We start from the raw sequence: 25,994 nt of genomic DNA, 5'->3' as shown, positions 1-25,994 counted from the left end.
ATTGAATCATGTCCAAAATGCCAATTGTCAACAATCGTCTACAGTATGTAAATAGCAAGGAGGATGTAAGAGATGTGGTGGAGTTTACAAGGTACAGGACAAGGCTAGAATAATGATTCTTCATATCAGAGTTTATTAAAGAAGAGGATGCTATCAGAATATGGATAAATGTGGAGCTGGAAGAGGTATTGAGCAGATGAAAATTGATAGGCAGGATGTCCTGCTGAGAATAGCTAATGCTAGCAGTAAATAAGTTGCCTGGTCCAGATGGCCTGTATCCTAGATTATGAAGGGAGGTGGGGTGGAGAAAGTGGATGTGCCATAACCTTCCTCAGATAAGAGGGAAGTGTTAAGGATAGATGAGTGGCAAATGTGACTGTTATTTAAGCAACAAGGCATAGATAAGGTAATAGAATCAGCAGGCAAATGGCAAATGAAACTTAAACCAGTGATTGTGATTTGATACATTTTGTAGTTGCAAAGTTTGTGCCGAGGGCGGTGTGGTTTCATGTCCACAGATCTTTGAAACTGGCAGGACTTTTAAAACACATGTTTGTGAAGCATACAGAACCTTGTAATTCATAAATAACGATATTGAGTACAAAAACAGAGAGATTTTACTAAACCTTTGGAAAGGTGGCATTTACAGTATTGGGTCTAGTTCTAGTTAACACACTTGAGGAAGGATGTGAGGATCCTTAAGTGGGTGCAGAAAAGATTTATCAGAATGGCTCCAGAAATGAAGGATCTTAGCTAAGTTGGACCAAATGAGATTGTGAGATTTGATGGAGATGTGCAAGATTATAATAAGCTTAAATAAGGCAGACAAAAAGCAGCAGCTCTCATTAAGTGATGGTACAAGGACACAAAATTAAGTTAGTGAGATGGAGGAGCTGTTGTGCAATAATTTCACATGCTGCAAATAATATTTAGGAAGTAAAAATGTGAGGGTGATGGAAGCAGAAATAGCAATTGATTTCAAAAAGGAAATTGGATGGGCACTTAAAGGAGATAACTTGCAAGGATAGAACAGGAGAATAGGACTAACTGGGCTGTGTTTACAGAGTTGGAGTAGACTCTTTGGGCTGAATCGAGAGTGTGGTGCTGGAAAAACAAAGCAGGTCAGGCATCATCCGAAGAGCAGGAGAATAGACGTTTCAGGCAAAGGCCCTTCATCAGGAATGAGGCTGTGAGCCGAGGAGGTGGGGAGATAAATGGGAGGAGAGTGGGTCTTGGGGGAAAGTAGCTGAGAGTGCGGTAGGTGGATGGAGGTGGGACTAATGGTGATAGATTGGAGAGGTGGGAAGGAAGGGGTCATGATGGCAGTGCTGAATTGGAAGGCTGCAACTGGGATAACGTTGGTGGGGGCGGGGGGGGGAGTGTGGAAATGAGGAAATTGGTGAAATCCGCAATGATGCCATGGGGTTGGAGGGTCCAGAGGCGGAAGATGAGGCGTTTTTTCCTCCAGGTGTCGGGTGTTAGGGAGTGGCAATGGAGGAGGCCCAGGACCTGCATGTCTTGGCAGAGTGGGAGGGGGAGTTGAAGTGTTCGGTCACGGGGCGGTGGGATTCTCCACTGGAATGGCTTTGTGACTGCCAGAAAAGCAGAAGGTGACCTAGACAAATCTTGGTTTTTATTCATTCAGGGTTGGTGCATTCTCTCTACGGCCAACTTTCTCAGTTTTACAGGCATGTCTTCTTGTTACAGCCTTATTCCACTTTCTGTTCCTCTGCTTTGCTCCAGTCTGTAAAGTTTCCTCAGTCTCCTACTCGAATTCCATCTGCAAAATAATGGATATCCGCACCATCTCCTCGGTTCCTGGCTTCCTTCTGACCCAGAGATTTAAAACCCAAACTTGGCCACAGCTGATTTTTGTTCCCTTATTTATCTGCTCATCTCCTTAATCTTTCTCTGGCTGGCTTTTAAATCTAAGCTTCTCAGTAAAATAAAATCGTCTTAGGACTAGGTAACACTCAAGAGAATAAGGCAGCTGGCTGGTCATTGAACAAGTGTTCCAGACCCGTTAAATTGATCTTAGGTCAGATACACCAACAATGGAACACATATTTTTCCAGGAGTCTGCCATGTTCTGTTTCAAAGTTTCAAACAAACATAGATTTGCAATAAACACCACACTGCCAGCAAATCACAGACAATGGAAGTGATCTCATTTGAAAGTGAACTCACTTAAACGGCAGCAAAGGCAGGATAAGAGGAGAGTGCCCCTGGCCCCATTCTGGTTACAGTGAATCTAGAAATGTGTTAGCCAATTTTCTGTAGTTTCTAAAATGTTCCTTTGACGCTGAGAGCCTTCTGTTGGCCCTGGGCTCACCCACCTAACACTGGTTGTGTATTTGGAAACAGCTTGTATATGTTGCTTTAACTCCCAATCCACTCTGGAATGAACATGAGAAACTAGTGTTAACTGGTGGCTCTGATTGAAGAATCAGAGCCTTGGTATTCCTGTGTCCATTGGGAGAATTACTGCTGGAGAATCTTCGTTCAGTAAAGTATGCCCAACAGTGGATTCTCTCTTAGCGACCCAATCTGTTCCTTAGGTTTCTGTAACAAGCTGGGGGTTACGACAAAACTCCAATGAATCTTCCAGATTAGCAATAAAACCTTGCTTTGAGCACCTCTTCCTACACACAGTAACACTGATCAGGCAGCTCTATCTCTTTATGATTGCTTTTCAATAGCAACAGACAAGTGAGATAACACTCAGTTTTAACAGGTTCACAGTAAATAAGCTCAAATGGAGTGAATCAGGATTGGAAAATCGGATGGGGAATAAATGGATAATTGCCTTCTCTTGGTATGTCACAAATAGAAAAAAGACTGCTCTCTCACATTAGTACATTTAAAAGATAATATAAACAATCTCTGCTGTTGGTAAAGTGTACAACAGAGTTAATAACCAATTAATTTTTCAACAAATGTATATACACATAAAGAAAGATGCATTAATGTAGCACAGAGGGCACGCAGCAGATGACACTAAAATTGGAGGTGTAGTTGACAATGAAGAAAGTTACCTCTGAGTACAACGGGATCTTGATCAGATGTGCCCATGGACTAGTAGTGTCAGATGGAGTTTAATTTGGATAAATGTGAGGTGCTGCATTTAGGAAAGGCAACTCAGAACATGCCTTCTACATTTAATGGTAAGGTCCTTGGGAATGTTGCTGAACAAAGAGACCTTGGAGTGCAAGTTCATAGCTCCGATGGTGGAGTCGCAGGTAGATAGCGTTGTGAAGGAGGCGTTTGGTTTGCTTGCCTTTATTGGTCAGTGTGTTGAGTACAGGAGTTTTGTATTCATGTTGCGGTTTTTCAGGACATTGGTTTGGTCACTTTTGCATGCAGTTCTGGTCTCCCTCCTTTAAAACGATGTTGTGAAACTTGAAAGGGTTCTGAAAAGATTTGTAAAGATGTTGCCAGGTTCAGAGGGTTTGAGATATAGGGAGAGGTTGAATAGGCTATGGCTATTTTCGCTGGAGCATCAGGGGCTAAAGGATGACCTTATAGAGGTTTATAAAATCATGAGGAACATGGATAGGTCAAATAAGCAAGGTCGATTCCAAAGGTGGGGGAGTCCAGAACTAGAGGGCATAGGTTTAAGGTGAAAGGGAAGAGATATAAAAGGGACTTAAGGGGCAACATTTTCATGCAGAGGATGGTGTGTGTATGGAATGAGCTGCCAGAGGTAGTGGTATAGTTGGTATGATTACAACATTTAAAAGGCATCTGGATGAGTATATGAATAGGAAGGGCTTAAAGGGATAAAGGTCAAGTGCTGGAAAATAGGACTAGATTTATATAGGATATCTGCTCGACATGGACAATTTGGACTGAAGGATGTGTTTCCATGCTCCATATCTCTATAACTCTATGACATGTCATGGTGTTTCATCTAATTTGGAAGTAATCCTCTCTGGTGATGCATTACTCCCTTAATACTGCCACTCTCAATGGCATGGCAGTCTCGCTGTATTGTTTCCTTGACAGTAGAGGGCTCCCTCAGAATTGTGGGAGTAGTGGGCGGCATGGTTGCACAGTGGTTAGCACTGCTGCCTCACAGTGCCAGAGACCCGGGTTCAATTCCCGCCTCACGCGACTCTCTGTGTGGAGTTTGCATTCTCCCCGTGTCTGCGTGGGTTTCCTCCGGGTGCTCCGGTTTCCTCCCACAATCCAAAAATGTGCAAGTCAGGTGAATTGGCCATGCTAAAGTGCCCGTAGTGTTAGGTGAAGGGGTAAATGTTGGAGAATGGGTCTGGGTGGGTTACGCTTCGGCGGGTCTGTGTGGACTTGTTGGGCCGAAGGGCCTGTTTTCCACACTGTATGGAATCTAATCTAATCTAAAAACTGTCCTTCGGACAATGTTACACCTTCTAAGTACTGACCTTTTAACAGTGTAACTTGACTACAGAATTATCCTTCCAAACATATTGTCTCCTCAACAGTGCATGGCTCCCTCAGAAATAGCCTTTGGATGGTGCACTGCTCCCCCAAAACTTTCCTTCAGATAATGCAAGACTCCTTCAGTACTGCCCCTCAGACAGTGCAGGGCACCCTCTGTCTTGTCCCTCAGACAGTGCAGGGTTCCCTCAGTAGTGTTCTTCAGATATTGCACTGCACCATTGGAACCATCCCTCATTTGATGCAGGGTTCCCTTGGAATCATTCACATGATGCAGGGATCCATCAGAACTTTCCTCTGGACAGTGCAACACCTTCTAACTACTGTCCTTTTAACAGTGCAATGTGACTGCAGAACTGTCCTTCTAACAGTTCTTGGCTCTAACTATACTATCTACTCAGCAATGGTTCTCTAAGTACTGTCCCCTCAACAGTACAGGTCTCCCTCCAGATTATTCCCTTATTGTGCTGTACTATCTCAGGACTGTCCCCTCAACAATGCAGGGTTCCTTCAGTACTGCTCATCCAACAGCACAGGCGTATCTGGACTGGCCAACAGTGCAGCACTTCCTGAGTATTGCCCCCTCAGTGCTGGCCCCATGACAGTGCAAGGCTTTGTCAATATAAGTGGTTATGAATGTTCTGGAATTTCAGTAATTGGACGGTTGAAGGTGCTGAAAATAGTTTTACCGAGGGAGTGATTGATCCTCGCTCCATTGACTTTACCAGAATCTTATCACATTCCTTGAATTGCTTTACGGCTTGGGTATTGCCACAACGAATGCTGTAATTCCTCCAGACTTGCTGTGATCCAAACTTAGATACCCCTTAAATCCCGATATGTCCTCCACTTCTGAGTTTCTGCACTGCCCTCCCACCAGCCCTTAACAGCCATTGACACATCCACCAATTAATCGTGTTGTTCCACAGTTCCACTATCCCTCAGTTATATTTAAGCACTGAGTCTGTGAGTGAAGCTGAAAGTTAAGCTGGGACTGGATGTAGGTCTGCTCACTGAGCTGGAAGGCTCGTTTTCAGACATTTCGTCACCACACTACAAAACACTACATTGGACAAACAGGCAGAAAAACTAGCCACCAAGATACATGAACATCAACTAGCCACAAAAGGACATGACCCACTCTCAGTAGTATCCTTACATGTGGATGAGGAAGGACACCACTTTGACTGGAACCACTTTGACTAGGACATCCATCCTAGTCAAGCCAAACAGAAACACGCACGAGAATTCTTAGAAGCATGGCATTCCAACCGGAACTCTATCCACAAACACATCGACTTGAACCCCATTTACCACCAAATGAGAGAAAAAAAACAGGAAATGACATCACCAAATCAAGGAAACCTAAATAGAAAGTGGGCCATGCTTCATCCAGAGGCTCACTGAAGATGTTACCTTGTATGGTGACAAAACGTCTGAAAACGAACCTTGCAGCTCAGCAAGGAAACCTACTTCCAGAACCTCAACCTGAGCTACAAATCTTCTCAAAACCCATTAAGCTGGGAATCAAAAAAAACTTATGAGAGGTTATTAGGATCAAGAGGAAACTATTCAGCCCTTGAGCCTGTTACATTGGAGCAGGGGAAGGCTATTCAGCTCCTTAACACTGCTAAATGAGATCAGAAGCCTGTACAATCCATTGAGCCTATTACTCAAGGACCAAGCCATTCATCCCCTCAAACCCATGCAATCATTTCGATAATTCACGATCTGTGTCCTTTTCTGTGTATTCTTTGAAGTCCTTGCTCAACTTTGGGGGGAAATAAATCTTTTGATCTGGGCAGAAAGTTCCAGATTTTTCTCATCTTTTGTTGTAGCACAGAAGAAGCCCTTTGGTCCATCGAGTCTATCCAGGCATGTCTCTACTAATCCCGCTTTCCGGAACTTGGCCTTGAATGTTATGATATTTCAAGTGCTCATCCATCTTAAAGGTCGCGATGTTTCCCACTGCTGTTACCCTATCAGACAGTGCATTCCAGATTCCTACCACCCTCTGTGAATTTTTATTTCCTCAATCCCCTCTAAATCTCCTGCCCTTCACTTAAAATTAAGCCGCCTTATTATTGACCCTTCAACTCATGGGAATAGTTGCTTTCTATCCTCTTTGTCCATGCCCCTCATAAACATATACACCTCAATCAGGTTACCCCTCAACCTTCTCTACTGTAAAGTAAACAGCCCGAGCCTGCCCAGCCTCTCTTCATAGTTACAGTGCTTCAACCCAGGCAACATCCTCTGAATCTCCTCTGCACCCAGGCAATGCAGTCAAATCCTTCCTATGCAACCTGAATTCCACGCAGCACTCCAGCTGTTATCTAACCAAGCAGTTATACAGCTCCCACATAACCTTTGTAACCTTTGCCATGACTGATAAAGGCAAGTGTCTCTTTTTTAACCATTCTTTCTTAACCAGGACTTACCTGTCCTGCCTCCTTCGGGATTTGTCGACAAGCAAGTCAAGATCCCTCTGTTCCTCTGAGCTTCCTCATGTCCTGCCATTCATTGAGTACTCTCTTGTGTAATAACTTCTTCCAGAATACATCATCTTACACTTTTCAGGGTTAACTTCCAACTGTCACTGTCACTGATCTGACCAATCGGTTTATGTTATCCTATAACCTAAGATCTTTTCCTTCACTGTTAACTACCCAGCCAATCTGTGTGTCATCTGCAAAGAAATTTCTCATTACTTCCCCCTTCCGAACCTTCTCATCCACTCTGATAACGTATATCAGGAAGAATAAGGGACCCTTTGGTGCACCACTGAACACTGGCCTCCAGTCACACAACAGCCATCTGCCAGCACACTCTGTCTCCTTCCATAAAGCCAATTTTGAATCCATCTTGCTAAACTACTCTGGATCCCATTAGTGCTTTCTTTCTTCACCCCCTAAACAGCCTGACTCAAATTTTAAAATTTAATCCCCATATTCTAATTTCCCTAAATTCCATTATCATTTTAATCAGCTCCCTCATCATTATTATGGAATGAATAAGGATTCTTGATCTTTTCTGAGGTAAATTCTACACAGTCTCGATCTTGAGCTGCTGAATTCAGTGGGCTGGGAGAAATACGAAGCTTTGTGAGAAAGAGTCCAGAATTTTGCTTCACTGTTTGTGTGCTTTGGGAACAGCAACAGATTTTGTTTACATCTGTTGACAGGTCCATGGAGAGAGAGAGTTGTTTGTCGTGTATTTATCTCTGCCTGCTCTCAGGAGTTCCCATCTATTTATAAGCTGTTTGTATGATGACAGGTACAGTAACACCTGGGCTATAACCTGCTTGATGGGAGATAGATTGCTAAGTATAGCAGTAAATAATTAGGACATTAATGCAACAATATCTCTGCATTTGGACAACTACCTTCACTGAGTTACTCACCTCATTAAGCCACAACAGAAATACAGCTTGACATGTTGTTAATAGGATCCTTATTAAATTGCTTTTTAGTATTTGTCAGGTACTGGAACCATAACAGTTGGATCAAACAAAGCATCTCAGTATAAATCATCAATATTCATATTCTATAGCAATTTCCCTTTGACAGCACCTCCTAACCCACAACCACTACCATATAGAAGGACAAGCACAGCAGATGTCTGGGAGCCCCAGTGCCACAAACTACATCCCATTCATTCACCATCCTGACATGATTTGGAGGTACCAGTGTTGGATGTACAAAATTAAAAATCTCACAGCACCAGGTTATAGTCCAGCAGGTTTATTTGGAAGTACTACCTTTCGGAGTGTTGCTCCTTCATCAGGTGATTGTGGAGTATAAGATCATAGGACACAGAATTTATAGCAGAAGTTTACTGTAAACCTTTACTGTGTTGTGATTTTTAACTTTGTACATCCTGACGTGGAATGACAAATCACTGTTCCTTCACTGTCAGTGGCCTTCTCTACATTACAGCACTACAGATGTCCCTACACCACATGAACTGAAACACCTCAAGAATGGGACACCCACTTACTACTGACAATCACATCCCCCAATTTAAAAAAAACAGAGTCGCTGGATAAATACTTAAAGGGGAAATCTGCTGGGCTATGAGGAAAGAGCAGAGTGATTGGGACTAATTGGATATCTCTTTTAAGAGCTGGCATGGGGACATTGGGCTGCAGGGGTGTGTAGGTTAGGTAGATTAGCCATCAGAAATGCAGGGTTACAGGAATAGGGTAGAGGGGTGGGTTTGAGTGGGATGCATTTCAGAGGGTCAATGTGGATTCGATGGTCTGAATGGCCCTGCTTCCACACTGTAGGGATTCTATGATTCTATGACTGAATGTCACACTCTAGTCATTCAGTCTCCATACAATATTATGATCATAAATGTGAAGAGAAGATTTAGACTAATTGTCTTTACAAGAGGGTGAAAGTCACCATAGTCCTACCAAACCATAGGCCTGCTGTCTCATTAGAGAGAGACAACTGGTGGTAATTTAGTCTGAGATGCACATGGTTCAGACAAGGGGAAACATTGAGAAGGAAAGTCCTTTATGGTGACTGCCACTAATATGGGAATTGTGTGTTGGCATCCATCTGAACTGCAAACTAGTGAACTAACCGACTCTATCATAAGAACAGGGAATGAGTGCTCACAATGGGATACTGAGGCAGAGACTGAAACATTTAAAAATATGAATTGGTTAAGGATTGGAAAGAGAAATACATAAATGGATACATGAAAAGAGAAATAAGATTTAGTACCAGGATAAGTATAATGAGCTGATTGGCCTTATTCTGTGAATCTTTGAGGTGGGGCAGATGCTCTCGAAATTTTAATATAGGTAATGTGTATTAAAGTAATAAAGACACTGTTGATTGTCCCCTATTGCAGAGATTCCTTTCATTACAGATTTCCTTGTGATGGTCTCAGTGAGAATGTTATTGCACATGGGCTTAAAAGTGTAAATATATTCAGTTGTCAATCATTTCCTCCCATGATTAATTTTTCCACCTTGATTTTGTTCCCAGAAACTCGGCAAATTGGTGATCAAGTTTTTGGAGCGGGATTTGCAGCCAGCATGCCAGGTGGCCTGTTTGGGGACAGTGCGCATTCTATCCCGGGACAAGAACAATCTGAGGCCATTCACCACCAGGGGAGCCATGCGAACCCTGGCCAGACACGCTGGAATTGATTATAGCGAAGAACGCATGGATGGGATGCCTGATGTTGATGTCATAGTTGAGGCTCTGAAATGCCTCTGCAATGTGGTGTTCAACAGTCCTACCGCACAAGCGATAAGTGCAGAAAGCTGCATGGTGCTTGGTCTCACTGAGCGACTCAAACTTTACAATGGGAAGAACCTGACGCATGATATCAAATTCTTTGATTGCCGCCTGCTGTTCCTCCTCACGGCTCTCAGGCTGGACATCCGCAGGCAGTTGGGTCATGAGCTGCGAGGTGTGAGTCTGCTGACAGATGCTCTGGAGAGCACGCTGGGTGTCAGGTGGTCAGATACATATGAGGTGGCCACTGATGGACCACCACTGGCCCGTCAACAAACTGACTGTGCAATGGAAATTCTGAAGATCCTCTTCAACATCACTTTTGACTTGAACAAAAGAGAAGTGGATGAGGTGACGCTTTCTGATTTTCTCACTCTGATCAGTCCCTTCTGTAAGATTCTAGAAGTTGAAATAAGGGGCAAAATTAATACTTGTGACTCAGTTAATGCCAGCCAACAAGGCTTTATAAATGGGGAGGGGGTGGTGTTGGGCTAATTCTTCTTCAACATTTACTGTAACCACTTGAACTTAGAATCGAAGAAAATATTTCAAAATTTGGGGATGTGAGAGTGGTAAATAAAGATACCAGCAGTGTAAAATACAGGAATACATTGGTAGGCTTGCAGACTGCCATGAATTTATCCAATGATTTCATTATGGATAACTATGAGCTGGTATATTTTGGCAAAAAAAAGGAGGCTACATTTTCCTCAGAGAATAAAAATCTGAAAAGGATAGAGGACTGACAGATCCAGGATACAGATACACCAATTATATGGTTATAAATGCTGATTTGCTTTTTTTAAAATTGCCTTGATTCATTTTGAGAGGGATAGAACTACAAAGCAGATTAATTAATTAAAACTTCTATTGAACTTTGATATGACCACATCTAGAATACTTTGTGTATAATTCTGGTCATCTTCTAACAAGATCAAACGAAACCTGGGGAAGAAGCAAAGAAAAATACTATAAGGACTAAGTGGTTACACCGATCAGGAAGTATTGAACAGAGTTGTATACTTACTTCTAGACAGAAGAAGGCTGAGGGGTGATCTTATAGAGACAGGCCTGTCAAACCTTGAATGAATTTGCTAGCGTTGACACAGAAGATGTTTCCACATGTGGGAGACACCAGAATTAGGGGTCATTAATATAAAATAGTCATAAATTAAACCAATGAGGAATTCAGCAGAAATGTCTTAGAGATGATTGATTATATATGATTATATTTCAGGTGAAGTGAGGTAACATTAGGGAGAAGGTAATAAAATGACATGTTAATTGGGCAGGATGGTGTAAGGTGAAAGGAGATGTGTGGGCATAAATACCAGCATGAACCATTAAGGGTGTACGGTCTGTTTTTCTGCTTTAACATTCTATGTTAATAGTGTCTGCCAAAACTGATGTAGGCCAGATCACCGAGAAGACGCCCCCCCCCCCCCCTCCTTTCTATGCGTAGGATCTTTTACATCCAACTGAGTGGGAAAACAGGAGATTTTCTGTAAAAACGAAATTGCTAGTATAATGTTCCATCAGTGCTGATGCTGCAATAGTGCAGCACTGATTCAGTTCTGATCCTCTGATAGTACAGCACTCCCTCGACATTGTCCCACCAACAGTCAACACTCCCCTACTATTGCTCCTCCATCACTACTGTCTCTCCAACAGCGCAGTGCTCCATCACTACCGCTCCTCCATCACTACTGCTCCTCCAACAGTGCAGTGCTCCATCCCTACTGTCTCTCCAACAGCGCAGTGCTCCATCACTACTGCTCCTCCAACAGTGCAGTGCTCCATCCCTACTGTCTCTCCAACAGCGTAGTGCTCCATCACTACTGCTCCTCCAACAGTGCTGCTTTTCTTTCAGTCCTCCCCCACCTCCAAGTGCTGTTTTAGGACATAGATCAGTAAAGCACAGTACAGGCCCTTTGGCCCATGATTTTGTGCCTACTCTAAGGTCAAGATCCTCTAACAGTGCAGGGCTCTCTTCGTACTGACTTTCTGATAGCACAGCATTCTTATCAATTTAGTCACAGTTTCTTCACAGTGATATAAGGCAGGAATGGATTATGTTAGCTATTCAGCTCATCTTATTCAGTGACCTAAAATTTCTTTTGCTGAATCCATTTTGTTTACTCAATGATTCTAAGATTTTAACCTTTGATACATATTCTGGCAAGCCTCCTCTCTCAACTTGATTTTTGACAAACATCAATGTACATTGAAGAAATCTAAAATTTGGAGAAGTATCTGAACTGCTAATACTTAGCTGTGGTATAATTCTGTGTATCAATAGGAAGATGCTGCTCTCTATCGTCATCTTGTGGCCATTCTGCGTCACTGCCTCCTGGTCAAAGCTGATGGAGAAGACAGAACGGAGGAACTGCACAGGTAGGGCCAGTACTTTGTAGTCCCACTCCCCCTTCCTGCTTGTTACCTTCTCTCCAGCCTGAAACCTCATTTGTCTTTATGTAAACTAATGTTGAAAACTATAAATCAGTTAGATCTGTGTCTGCACTGAACAATAACAAAATATCATGAATCCAATTGACAAATTATTTGTTTCAAAATGATAGGTCTGGTTTAACTAAGCTCAGTGAATTTGTTATGGAAGTAACAGGGTGTGGGAAAGCTTAAGGCAGTAGCTGAGCAAGTCAAAGCTGTGATTTGTGTTGGTCCCAAGCATTATAGACCAGACCAGACCCCACAGAATATTTTTAAAAAGGACCCTGGACCCTAACATTTTCTTATTTTTAAAGACAAATATGAAGTAGCTGTTCCAGATGCAATGTGACTGGTCAGACTACAAGCAAAACACAATTGACTTAAACACTGTAGCTAAAATGCAACAAGAGAAAGAGGAATTTTAGAATAAGTTAACTATTGGAAACTTGCAGAATAATAGATACAGTAATCCCATAAGCACACCCCTTGGCAAAGAAAGAAAAATTCAAACACAGATTCTCTCAAGCAGTTCTCCCATCCAGGAGAGGAAAGAAATCCAGAAAATTCAGAGAGAGCAGCGATCGTGAGACATTCACTGAAGCTTCCAACTCACTAATAGTTTCTGAAGCTACTGAAAAACCAAAACAAAACTAATTTTAATTAGTGAGAGCTGGCCACACACATTCAAGCTGCATTTAAAAAAATCCCAAGCTGCTTACTCAAGTGGTCTTCCATAGCTGGCTCGACACCTCTCATTCAATTGCTCTCTTAAAAGAAACTAGAACAAAATAACCTCTTGAAATTACAGCATCATGATGCAAGTAACATCAGTTATGTAGAGAAATCAGAGAAGCTCCAATTTATCTCCTTAGAGCAGAGATGGTTGAGGAGATTTCGTAGAAGTGTTCAAAGTTTGATAAAGTAAGTAAGGAAACAATGTTTTCAGTGGTGGGACAGTTGGTATCCAACACATTTCAGATAATTGCCAAAAGAACTAAAAGAAAATAAGACAAAATAATTTCTCAGGTATCTTGACATTTGGAATGTGCTCCTTAACAAGTTGAAATAGATTTCCAGTGATCTTTTAAGAGGCAAAGGCACATGTATTTGAAGAGAAAGAACTTACAGGACAGTAGGGGAGGAGGATTAATTAATGGCTTTTTTTTTCCACAGTGTTGCCACATGCCTGATGAGCCTTGTGGCTTCTCTGTACTGCAGAGTTCTATGCACAAATGAGAAATTTCCACAATTTTGCAGAATCCTTAATTTTGTAAAAGAGAATTCTGGCCTTTGCTTTTGTTTTTCTCTCTGTTCCAAAACTACCCGAGGGGAACTATCATCTGCCTCCTGTTTGTTGAATCTGCTGCCTTTTGACTGGCTGTGATTGGGAACAGCAGAGGTTACACCCTCAGTAGCTGCTGTTATCATGCGAGAGGTGTGTGACTGTATGTGTCTATGGTTGTGAGAGTATGTGACTCTGTCTTGAGTGTGTGACTATGACTGTGTGTCCGTGAGATAATCGGGACACGTTGACAGTGTGCAAATGCAAGGCTATGTGTGAGAGCTGAGTTTGATCTGGGGATTGTGTGCAAGATTGCATTAACTCGAGAGTGTATATTTGTGTGTTGGCAATGAATAGGGCCTGAGTGTGTGAGCTGGGTCTACATGTACAAGAGAGAGTGATGAGTTTCAGCTAAATGTGCTGTCCTCCCACTAGTTTCCTGTTTTCACAGTCACACGGTGAACTTGTTGGGGAATCTGCCATTGATGTGTTTGGATGTCCTACTCACCCCCAGAGTTCAGCTGGGCTCCGTTGAATATATGGGAATGAACATGGATGCTGTCAATTTGCTCTTAGAATTCTTGGAGAAGAGATTGGATAGGGTGAGCATCAGATTGTCAACATTCATTGAAACATTATTCGTAATAAAAATGTAACATTCTAGTAATTTTAAAAATGCCCAAAATTTGTAAATGTTGATGCTTAGAGGAACAAGGAGCATCAACAGACACAGCAAAAATCAGAAAAGCAGATAGTATCTTTTTTATGAAGTGATTGGAATATAAGAGCAAGGAAGTCTGTGACAGTGTAAGAGACATTTGGGTGGGTATATGAATAGGAAGGGTTTGGAGGGATATGGACTGGGTGCTGGCAGGTGGGACTAGATCTGGTGATAGGATTGGACCGAAGGGTCTGTTTCCATGCTGTGCATCTCTATGACTTTGACTTTAGTGAGACCACACCTAGAGTACTGGGTGTAATTCTGGTCTCCATATTTAAGTAAGTTTATAGATTCATTGGAGCCGGTACAGCAAAGCTTCAATAGATTGGTCTCTGGAATGAGAGAATTATTCTGTGACAAGAGCCTGAGTAAATTGGATCTGTACTCTTTTTGGTGAATGTACAATACTGTGGATGCTGGAAGTCTTCAAAGAAGAGTCATATCATCCTTGAAAAGTTAACTCTGTTTCTCTCTCCACAGATACAGCCAGACCTGCTGAGTTTCTCTAGCATTTTCTCTCTGTATCTTTTTGTGTTTGGAAGAATGAGATCTCCTTGAAACATCTAAAGATTCTGAAGGAGCTTGACAGGGTAAATACTGAGACTTTGTTTCCCCTGGCTAGAAAATATAGACTGCAGGGACACTGAGACTGAGGAGTGTCATGGTCCAAAGGTAAAGGTCCTCTAGTTAGATATAATTTGTCTTGCATGAATAAAACCATCAGGGCAATGCTACAGCCATTGTGATAAATTAGAAAACATTGTACAGGGAGGAAATAAGAAATTTAAAAGCTCTCAAGACTTATCTGGATTTTGCTCGTCAAAGTTAGAATGGAGTCCTTTCAATCATTACTTGGGGAGAACACATTTTAAAGACAACTTATGGAGACTTTTTAAATAAATCCAAAACTGTAGATGCTGGAAATCTGAAATAAAACAGAATTCGCTGGAGAAACACAGCAGGTCTGGCAGCATCTGTGGAGAGGAAGCAGAGCCAACATTTCAGGCCCAGTGACCCTTCTTCAGAATACAATTCTGGATCTTAAATGTTAACTCTGCTTTCTCTCCACAAATGCTGCCAGACCATGCTGAGTTTCTCCAGCAATTTCTGGTTTTGTTCCATGGACTCCTTTACTGGGCTGTTACCTGTGTGGAATGGTGAGCAAACGGGCAAGTGCCAGCATTGTCCAGCATCCACCCTAGCTGTTAAAGCAAATAGCTGCACTGAGACCAGCTCTTGTTCCAGGAAAATCGGATCTCAAGCTCTGGAGTTTTGAGTTGGAGCAGAACATCCTTGGTATTGCTTGCTGTAAGCACTTTGAGCTATTGGGCAGCCATTTGAGGAAGAGAGAGAGAGAGAGAGAAAGAAAGAGGGGGCCAGTGCTGTCCAAGGCTAGACCCTGAAGGCAAGTGCCCTGGTGATTAGTACTGTACGCAGCCCTGTCTTCTGGGTTTTGTAATGGATGCATCTAAGAGGAATCAAGATAAACATGAGGCAGAAAGGAATAGAATGATGTGTTAATGAGGTTGGAGGAAGTCAGGTGAGGAAGGCTCATGTGGTGGATAACCACCAGCATGGACCAGTTGGGCTGAATGGCCTGTTTCTGTGCTGTAGTGTGTGTGAATTGCTGGACTGAGCAGCAAGTTGTAAAAGGTTTCTGAAGCTAGAATAATTGGACTCACGTGGGATAGACAAGGAGCAAAAGGTCATCTCTGATATGATGGGCTTCCTTCTGGAGCTGCAGCTGCAGGTCTGATCTTTGAATTTTGCCTTGTGAACCCTAGAAAGAGGAAGAGAGAGCAGGGACATGGTATGACAGCTGTTTGAATAAGGAGTTGACAGGTTTTTTGACCCGTGAAATGTAATTGTACTAAATACGGAAGAAATTCAGGCAAAGATTTGACCTGAACAAATTGCTATCAGGATTTGGAATGGTTAACCCTGGATGTAGTGGGTCTCACTGTGAATATGAACAGCATGGCTGGAGTTTAGTTCTTCCTGAACTACTGATGATGATTTCTCTTCCCCACAGGGTCACAAACTGAGGGAAACACTGATCCCTGCACTCAATTTACTAACAGAGAGTGCCCGGGCACACCGAGAAACCAGGAAATTCCTCCGCATGCGGGTAAGATTACCTATGGACAGAAAACTGACAATGGTGGGGAGACTTGTGACCCTGCTGTGCCTTGCCTCTGCCATGCCCCTGCCACATTCTGATCCTGCTCTGTCCCTGCCTTGACCCTGACTGTGACTCGCACTGTCACTCAGTAATGCTCCATATTTAGATGCCTCACATGAAGATAAAAGCAAATTACTGCGGATGCTTTGACAAAGGGTCAGTTAGACTCGAAACATCAGCTCTTTTCTCTCCTTAGAAATGCTACCAGACCTGCTGAGATTTTCCAGCATTTTCTCTTTTGCCCCACATGAAGACTCGATTTATGACATTGGAAAGATATCCGCCTGTTGTTAAACTAACATGTGTCTGTGCACGTACACCCATGTCATGTGTGATCCTTGCATGGTATGTGTTTGCTGCTGTCTGATGCTATTGCCTCACACTCAGTTGCTGATTGCATGGTGACTCTCTGTTTGCTCTGAGCATTAACAGCTGGGACTGGCTTTGATCCCTCCAGGTCCTCCCTCCACTTCGTGATGTACAAACACGACCCGAAGTGGGAAACTTACTCCGGAACAAACTTGTTCGTCTGATGACTCACATCGACACGGATCTCAAGCACTGTGCTGCTGAGTTTCTCTTCGTGCTGTGTAAGGAAAGTGGTAAGACCCTCTGATTTTCCTCATGTTCTTGCTTAGGCTGATGCTGCCACGAGCCTAGAGTGTTAAACTGTTGAGGTGTTGCAGAAGATGAAGTGTTTGACCAGACTTACGGGAATTAACTGGAGAGCTAACTGGGAGGCCAGAACAGCCTTACAACAACCTTGCAGGCCTTTCACAGGGGATGTCACTCAAAACATATTGGAAATCTGGAACTCTCTGCCCCAAATACCTCTGGATGTTAAAGGTTCATTAGAGCTCTCAGTACTGAGCTTGATAGATATTTGTTGATTTAGGTTACTATAGAATTGGCTGCAAATACTCTAAAATGTTGCCAACAGATGGCACGAAGGGCATGCATGTGTAAAGACACAGTCAGTGTAATTGAATTCACAAGGCTATTCTTTGGAATTTTGCTAAACATTTCAGCCAGAAGTGTGACACAGAAGTCAGGGAGCTAGGGGCTGACAAAGAGGAGCTTCCCCTTGCTGGCAGTTACTCCACGGTTGTCTCCTCCTGAGCTGCGTTCAGCCTGTTCACCCAGCCTTCTCCAGCTGACAAGCTGCTTGGGCGCCAGGCCAGTCACAGAACCTGGGGGCCATCTACATGGACTGCTGCTGCTACTGTACTTGACCTCTTCTTCAACCTGTTAGTCCCCTTTCTCAGTCTCCTCGTGCAGATTCCAGGCATGCAGCAATAGCTGGGTATGGCCTTCCAGCTCTGAAGAGATTCTGCAAGGGCATTTTCCAAGAAGACATCGCCAGGGAGGGGAAGCTTCTCTTCATGAGATTCTGGGTCTAACCCTTCCAAACCCACCCACCCACATCTATTCCCCTGACTTTTCCTTTAGCCCTGCAATACTTCTCCCTTTGGGAAGTGACAATTGAATTTTCCTCCGTCATGCACTCAGGCAATGCATTCCAGATCCTAATCACTTATGGCATTAAAAAAAAATGGTTTTTCTTATATCACCTTGGGTTGTATAGCCATTCACCTTGAATAAGTGCCTCTGATTTCTAGACTAGTTCATGATTTTGAACACCTCAAACAAATCTCTCAATATTCCCTAAGGGGAACAGCCTGCTTTTCTCATCTATTCACAGATTGAAGTCTTTCATCCCTGGAAATTGTAAATTTTCCTGCATCTTCTCTGTTGCCTTCATGCCTTCCTGAAGTGCAATGCTCACAATCAGACACAATTTAACCAATGTTTTATAAGGCTTTACCATGACCTCCATACCTTTGTACTCTGCCTTGATTTATTATCCAATGTTTCAAGCTGGCCTGTCACTTTCTAGTGATTTGTGCACATGCATCCACAGGTCCCTCTGCTCCTGCACCCCTTTTAGAATGGGATTCTATGTTTTATATTGCTTCCTTTTGTTTTATGTACTTCAGGGTGCTCATAACATCCTCTACTTTTATCTCCTTCACTTTAGCTTAACCCAAAATGATGATTGAGCCATTTCCCTTGTTTGAAGTTGATTAAAAAGCTTCATAATGGTTTATAATTGAATGTGCTTACATTGTGACTAGTTGAACAGGTTGCCATGGTCCTGAAGTCAATCCTTGACCTGTGCTGAGTTGTTACACTGACCAGTTTCCATGACTTTGCTCCGGTTTCTCCAACTCTAGGGCAAGTAGAGCTAGAATAGGAGAGTGGCCAGACCTGGAGGGAGGTGATCCCAACCCTTCTCCTGACTCAGCTCATGCCTGAGCATGCTCTGTAACTGCACCCCTCTATATATTCTTGTTTAGTGGCAAGGTTTGTTAAGTACACTGGCTACGGAAATGCAGCTGGTCTGCTTGCTGCCCGAGGACTGATGGGAGGTCGGACAGTGGAGGGAATGTATTCCGAGGATGAAGACACAGACACTGAAGAATACAAAGAAGCCAAACCCAAGTGAGTCAAAGTGCAATAATGTAGTGCCTGTAATGAAGTAAAATATCCCAATTTTCTTGAAGGGTGATGTTTAGACAGAATTGGATACTCAATCGCATATAAAGGTGTAAGGGTCAGTTTGATCAAAGAAAGGAGGTTTTAAGGAACATCTTTAAGGAAGAGATTAGTAGTCAGGAACAAATTCCAGAGCCACAGTCCTAGATAGCTAGACAGATGGAATTCTTAATATCAGAGATGCTTAAGAGGCCATCTGAGGAAGGACCTTTTCTGTGTCCATGATCAATTATCCTGCCGGGGATTCTGACCTTCGCTTGTAAAGTGAGCTATTGGGACTGACATGTGAATTCCCCAAATTCTGGTGTTCTGGGGCGGTGGAGGGGAAGGGGAAGCCTTCATTTTGAACAGTCCCTGACACCCTTTCCCTCGCCATCTGTGTGTATTGTAGCATCAATCCTGTAACTGGTCGAGTGGAGGAGAGGGCTGTGAACCCCATGGATGAAATGACAGACGAGCAGAAGGAATATGAGGCCATGAAACTGTTTAACATGTTTGATAAGCTGTCCAGGTAAGAGAGGCAGTGGAGTACTGATAATGTAACACAACTGATGACTAATTTTTCTACATATTGTAAGAACACATGTTGTCTGTCATAAACCTGTTATTTTTGAGTTTATTGAAGGAACCTGGTGAAACTCCTGTTTTTGTTCTGAATACCAGTAACAAAGAGAAACAAATTGACTATTTTAGTGACTAAATAAAACATTCACTCTTTTAGTACAGTTTGTGGAGTAATGGGGCCTTATTACCAACACACTCCTCCCATCCGAGTCGTAGCAATTCCTACTCTGTGTAATAAAACTTTATTAATGTTTTAAAGATGAAAATGAAAAATACTATAAGATTCTTAAGTGTCCCTAACATAAGAAGTAGGAGCAAAATTGGTCTGTGAGATATTAAGGTGACACAAATTCCAAATAAAATTGCATGATCTCCATTTGCTAACATGTTTCAAGTAGACAGACTTTCTTTTTAGAAACAGCCAAAGTGGAATTTAATCCAATGGGTTAATGTCACAGACCAAGACCCAAAGTGATAATTTCTCACTGGTCTCCCTCAACACTTCCATTGAATGAATTGGTTGAAAGGTTCATGTCTTTGTTTCAGGTTTCTGGGCTGGAAGAACAGTGATTTAATTACCACTGTCACTTTGCCCCAGATTTTCTTCTGTCAAGTGATACTCTTTCTGGGTTGGAATGGAACAACATTAGAGAGCCCTATCCAGATTAGGGGAGACCTGAGCCTCAGCTGGACTGGGACTGAGGGAGCTGGCTTTTCCACTGATGCTCACACCTGATGAACAAGTTATTTTGTAAAAAGTGAGAGCATTGACTGACCAGATACCGGTTCATTTTTCACATACTTTGGTTGATTCATAACTGCAATTTTGCTGTTTTGTTTAATACACAGGGAGCAGATAATTCAGCCAATGGGAGTGACCCCAGATGGGAAGCTAGCTCCTTTGGACGAGATGATGCAGCATATGGTGGAAGTGCGAGAGACATCAGACTCTGACACTGATTCAGACTGAAACAGCTGAATGTGAGAATGTCTGTGGAGGCAACTCATTGCTTGATGAGTTTTGTCACTGTTAGTTTCCACACTGGTAGATATGTGACTGGTAGCTTAGTGTAGTCTGTTGTCCCAGTAAAGGATTCTGGGCCATCGTGGACAGGTCTGATGTCTTAACATGTTTTATTGACAAAGTACTGAGGTGCCTCCAAAATATCTAAATGCTCATAACTTTTGAGGTAACTCTTCCATCAGAGCAATAAAAATGCACTGTATATGGTGAATATTTATAATTTTGTTTTGTTAAAGATCATGAATAAACATTGATAACCTATCAATGTTAAGCAAACAATACATATTGCTGGGTTCCTTACCATTAGCTTCAGAAACTTCTGCCAGTGAGGCTCTGTGGTGTAAGTACTAACCCAGCTGATGGTCCAGAATGTGGCTCTGAACAAATCCTGCTGCCCCCAGTGTAGGTGTTACGCCAACCCAGCCAGCTGTCCAGTGCAAACCCCTCACAGCTGAACATTGCACCACCTGGCCGTCTGTCTGGCATGAGCCATGTTGGCCATTAGTTCTGTTTCCCAACCTCCCGTCTAGTCTGAGCCCTGCTGCCTTTCCAAATTCCTAATGGGACAAGACCATCAACCTCTGCTGCTTTACTACTTCCCACCCCATCTTTCCCCATACTCCCAACCCTCCTGCCCTTTAATAAGGAGAATAAACTTTCACCAAGTTCCTGGCTTGTCACATTTTATTCTAGCTTATAAATGAATAATTTGTCATAATGTTTAAAAAATAGGAGAACACTGAACTCACCGAGAATGAGTATAGGTGACGAACCGAATAGCCAACTTCTGTGCTGAATTTTCCATTACGTGATGCAGTTCTCTTGTGACACATAAATAGAGGAAATTAAGTGGCAATAAACAGGCAGCACGGTGGCTCAGTGGTTAGGACTGCTGCCTCACAGCACCAGGGTCCCACGTTCAATTCTAGCCTCGGATGACTGTCTGGGTGGAGTTTGCATATTCTCCCTGTGTCAGTGCGGGTTTGCTCCGGTTTCCCCTCTCAGCACACAAAGATGTGCAGACCAGGTGAATTGGCCATGCTAAATTGCCCATAGTGTTAGGTGGGCAACCTTATTCAGAGCGAAATGGGTCTGGGTGCATTACTCTATTCTTCTTAATACATCCCCAACCTGTACAACTGAAATAATCTGTTAATAAGGACTGTATCCAGCTCTTGCATTATTTGATTAGCCTCTATTAAATCTATGTAAATTTGGAAGAAAAATTTACAGAATCTTGAGCCTATTTTCAGTTGCATCCACAACCTGCTGAAGTAGTGAATTCCCTTCGATTGAAGAAATTTCTCCTCATCTCAATCCTTAATAATCATTCCCTTATCCTGAAACTATGCCCGCTTGTTCTAGATAGCTTAGCTAGGGGAAACAACCTCTCCAGATCTCCTCTGTCAGACCCCTTTAGAATTTTATATGTTTCAATGAGATCATTTCTCATTCTTCTAAACTTCAGAACACACAGATCCAATTTACTCATCTTCTCAAGGTGGGAAAACCTTTTCATCCCAGAACCCTTAGTGAACCTTTACTCTCCTGCCTCCAATGCAAATATTCCCTTCCTTTAGATATGGAGACTAAAACTGCAAAGTATTCCAGATATAGTCTCAGCAAATCCTACTCATTTGTAACAATACTTTTCTATCCATGGCAAGAAACGGCATTATGCTGTTTGCTTTCCTAATTGCTTGCTGCATGCCAATCTGTTGTGTTCTGAGGACAAGTGCACTCCCATTTCTCTGAACATCAATATTTAGAAGTTTCCCACCTTTTAATTTTTTTTTCTGTCCTTGTGGCCAAAGTGAATCATCTCACAACACATTATATTTTATCTGTTGTCCGCTCACTTAACTTACCTATTTTTCTTTGAACCTCTTTGTGTTCTCACAGCTTTCATTACCACCTAAGTTTTCAGCATCAGCAAAATCTTTTGATGCATTTCTCTGTCTTTTCATTTGTCATTAATATAGACTGTAAATTACTGAGGCTCCAGCACTGACCCTTGCGGCATTCCACAGGTTAGAGCCTGCCAATTTTAAAATTCTCCATTTGTGTTTACTCTTTGCTTGCCATTAGCCAATCCTATATTTGGGCTAATATACTACATCCAACCGAGCCCATATCTTGTGTACCAACCTTTTGTGTGTCACTTTATTGAATGCCTTTTGGAAATCCCAATATACTAGATCTACTGGTTCCCCTTTATCATCCATACTGATTTTGCCCTTTAAAAAAATTCTAATAAATTTTGTCAAACAAGACTTGCCTTTTGTAAAACCATGTGACTCTTTCTAATCATACAGTGCTTCTCTTGGCTTATTAAGACTTCAGTAATAGATTCTAGGACTGATCCAATGATGGATGTCAAGCTAACTGGCCTGTGGTTTCATGGTTTTTCTCTCCAACCTTTCCTGAGCAATGGTGTTGCATTTGCTGACTTCCAGAACGTAGGGAATTTTGGAAAATCATAGCCAGCATGTCCATTGGTATGCAGGGATTTAAACTCGTGGCTTTGGGATTGTTCATTGCATAATCTCTAGGTTAGCACAGTATAGATCATGGTATTTAATGAGAGTAAGTGAAACCTTTGAGAGTTGAAGCAAGATTTGTCCTTTCCAGATAGGAGCTAGATAGAGGTTCACACAGTATCCCAGAACATGGGTGGCAGTTTGCTAATTGATGGATGGTAAGGTGAGGTACAGCAAAGGAAGACAATTTCTGATAGACAGGACTCTTGGACTCTATGACACATCTTTGTTCCAGCATCAAGACAGTAGAAGCGTCTCACTGTCTTGCCCTGATACTCTCCATGCACCTCCACAAACATCCATTCACTCTGCACCGTCAGCCCTTCAAGATGCTCCTCACTCCACACAACCTTCAGACTTAATAGTTGTTGTAGTTAGAGACTTAGGGTACATCATTGAATTTTAATCATGAGTTTTGAGTATCCCTCTCTGTACTGTATTCTATCTCAGGCAATGAAAACTGACAACAAAATAAACAGGAATAAGAGAATTGTAATGGATGTGGTTGATATGGACGGTTAGAAATTATTTGATAAGGGTCCCCATAAGAGATGGATGGTAAAGATATTGGCACCTGGAATGAATGGAAAGATGGTACATTATCAGATAATTAGGAATGTGGCAGAAAGCAGTGGGTCAGAGGTAAAGGAAGATTCTTGGCTGGAAAGATAATGAGAGACAGTGCCCCATGAAGTTTGTGTTTGCTCTGCTGTTGATCTAGTCATGAGAATCAAGAAAATAATAGCTAAAAATTTGCTAATGGCACCATGTGATGGTGTAGATGGTAAAAGATTGTAGGCAAGCACATAGAAGAAGAATCTGAAACTAAGGGTCTAATGATGACAATTAAACATTGTCGATTGTTGGAAAAATCCACCCGGTTCATTGGTCTCCTTTAAGAAAGGAAATCTGTTGTCTTTAACTGGTTTGGCCTACACATGACTCCAGACCCACAGAAATGCGGTTGATTCTTAACTGCCTTCTGGGCAACTGGGGATGAGGATTAAATTCTGGTCTGGCCAGAGCCACCCACATCCCATGAGTAAATAAAATAAAACATATAGACTAGTGATGGTGAGTGAAGGATCTCAGGACGGGCAGGCAGATGCAGTTCAAAGTAGAAACATATGAAATAAAAGTTTGAAAATAAAAATAGGGGAACAAAATTCAACAAAAACTTGAGATTTTAAATAGAACAGTAGCCTTAGTAAGATAATAGAGGTCATTAACAGGGTAACATCAATAGATAAAGCCAAGAAAAATGCACATGGAATCTGTAAAATGGATATAAAAAGAACAAAATATTGTAGAAGCTGAAAATACTCTGCAGATGAAGCAGCATCCCATTTTCTGTTGCAATGCATTGTTCTGGTGATTGGCCACTCTGCTAAGTAATCTGTTGGTTATTATGAATGTAAGAAATATACAATTTTGACATCGTTCCTCTTGCTGAGTGTTATTAGTAGAAAATGGAATTGCATCTTTGACAAACAAAAGTTTATATCTCCTGGTTTCTACATAATTGCAATTGAATATTTGCTATATCTGTAGATCATAGCCATTTTATTAATATTTTATGTATTGCTTTAAAGCAACTGTCCAGAGTTTATAAAGGTTCTTTTTATGCAAAAATTATTGCAACATTGGATAGGTTAAACCCAAAACTAATCCTCCCTGACCTAGATGATAGTGAAATGAATTTGATGCGAAGACTGACTCAAACTAACTGATGATAGTGACTCTGTCCAATACTGATCCCAGCTCTGATGCTGATTCCAAGTGACCTGACCCTTTCTAATACTGATCTATTTGATCCTGTCAAGTACTGACCCCCGCTAGCTCCGACCCTGATACAGAGTCTTGTCCAGTTTAATGTGCTCTGGTACTGTTTCCAGGAACATTTTTGATGAATTAGTGATACATACAGAACAAGAACATTTTATCTATTATATTGTGAATTGTTCATTGTTTTGTCACCACTTAACACAGAAAATAAAGAGACTTGTATCAATTTTTAATATAATAAATAAAAAAGTTGAAATGAGATCTGATCCTGATATCCACTTGCTTCTTATATGTATGACAGGTATTTCTTTAAAGAATCTGAATCTCAAACTTAGGAAACTTGTAAATGACATCTATCATTTATGAAAGTGAGAATTGACAAAACATAAACTGAATGATGGGTGATGGTAGAAAAGCACAGCGGGAGAGTCACCCCATCTCTGTGGAGGGGAAGGAAAAACACCTCAACCTTTCCTTTGCTTGGTTTTGTTTGTGTGGGTGTTTGTGGGGGTGGGGACGGTGTTTTGAAGATCCCATCCCTTCCCATATCCGATCCGGGGCTTTTTTAACCTGATTCTGATGAAGGAACAGAAAGCTAGCTGTATCAGTTTTAAGCTGACGTTTTACTTCCGGCTTCCATCCATATAATTTACTAACAAACATTGATCAATGAAGTCGGTAAACAAAATGGTAATAGACTATATATGAGGTTTTTTTGTCATCTGTAAACTTAGAAGTCTAGATATCTTGCAAGTTCATGTCATGAACAACAAAAAAAAATCAAAAAGACAAGTGGTCCCAATTCCTGCTCTGGAGAACACCCTGTGGTACATTTCCTTCCAGCCTGAAAAACAACCACTCACCACTGTTCTCTCCTTGTGTCTCAGCCAATTTTGCGTTCTCCCTTTGATCTCATAGGTTTTACCTTTGCTTACATGCCTTTTGCATTTATCAAAAGCCTTCCAAAAATGCCTATGCACATTTCTTATTGCATCATTATCATCTAGTCTTTCAAGGATGAATATGACCAAAGCCAAAAGCTCTGAAAACATTTTATGATTAAGAAGCGTAATTACAGTATTTTCTTTGATCTGTACTGAAATGCAAATATTACTGGGCCACTTCAAATGGATGTAATTTCTAGATTTCAAGTGGGTAGAAAAAAAATTCTTATTTTTCCCTTTGTTCATATTACTGACAGGACTATTACTAAAATCA

General features: G+C 41.9%; 1 protein-coding gene across 2 annotated transcripts in view; it reads left to right on the top strand.

Annotated features, from left to right (window-relative positions):
• The window catches only part of ric8a (RIC8 guanine nucleotide exchange factor A), a 34,015-nt gene extending 9,035 nt beyond the window's left edge, over nt 1-24,980 (top strand). Inside the window, exons 1-9 of one of the 2 annotated variants that reach the window (XM_060838976.1) lie at nt 7,652-7,692; nt 9,420-10,025; nt 11,974-12,068; nt 13,856-14,006; nt 16,158-16,253; nt 16,765-16,909; nt 18,665-18,809; nt 19,255-19,374; nt 20,277-24,980. In XM_060838976.1, coding sequence (XP_060694959.1) covers nt 9,552-10,025; nt 11,974-12,068; nt 13,856-14,006; nt 16,158-16,253; nt 16,765-16,909; nt 18,665-18,809; nt 19,255-19,374; nt 20,277-20,397 — 1,347 coding nt within the window. In that variant the 5' untranslated portion in view covers nt 7,652-7,692; nt 9,420-9,551 and the 3' untranslated portion in view covers nt 20,398-24,980. Of the gene's footprint in view, nt 1-7,651; nt 7,693-9,419; nt 10,026-11,973; nt 12,069-13,855; nt 14,007-16,157; nt 16,254-16,764; nt 16,910-18,664; nt 18,810-19,254; nt 19,375-20,276 lie in introns of those variants that run through there. The other variant, XM_060838975.1, reaches the window with a different exon arrangement.
• The last annotated feature ends 1,014 nt before the right edge of the window (nt 24,981-25,994 follow it).

The sequence above is a fragment of the Hemiscyllium ocellatum genome, chromosome 18 (assembly GCF_020745735.1).
Source record: "Hemiscyllium ocellatum isolate sHemOce1 chromosome 18, sHemOce1.pat.X.cur, whole genome shotgun sequence".
Lineage (NCBI taxonomy): Eukaryota > Metazoa > Chordata > Chondrichthyes > Orectolobiformes > Hemiscylliidae > Hemiscyllium > Hemiscyllium ocellatum.
This window is presented reverse-complemented; position numbering and strand designations above follow the sequence as displayed.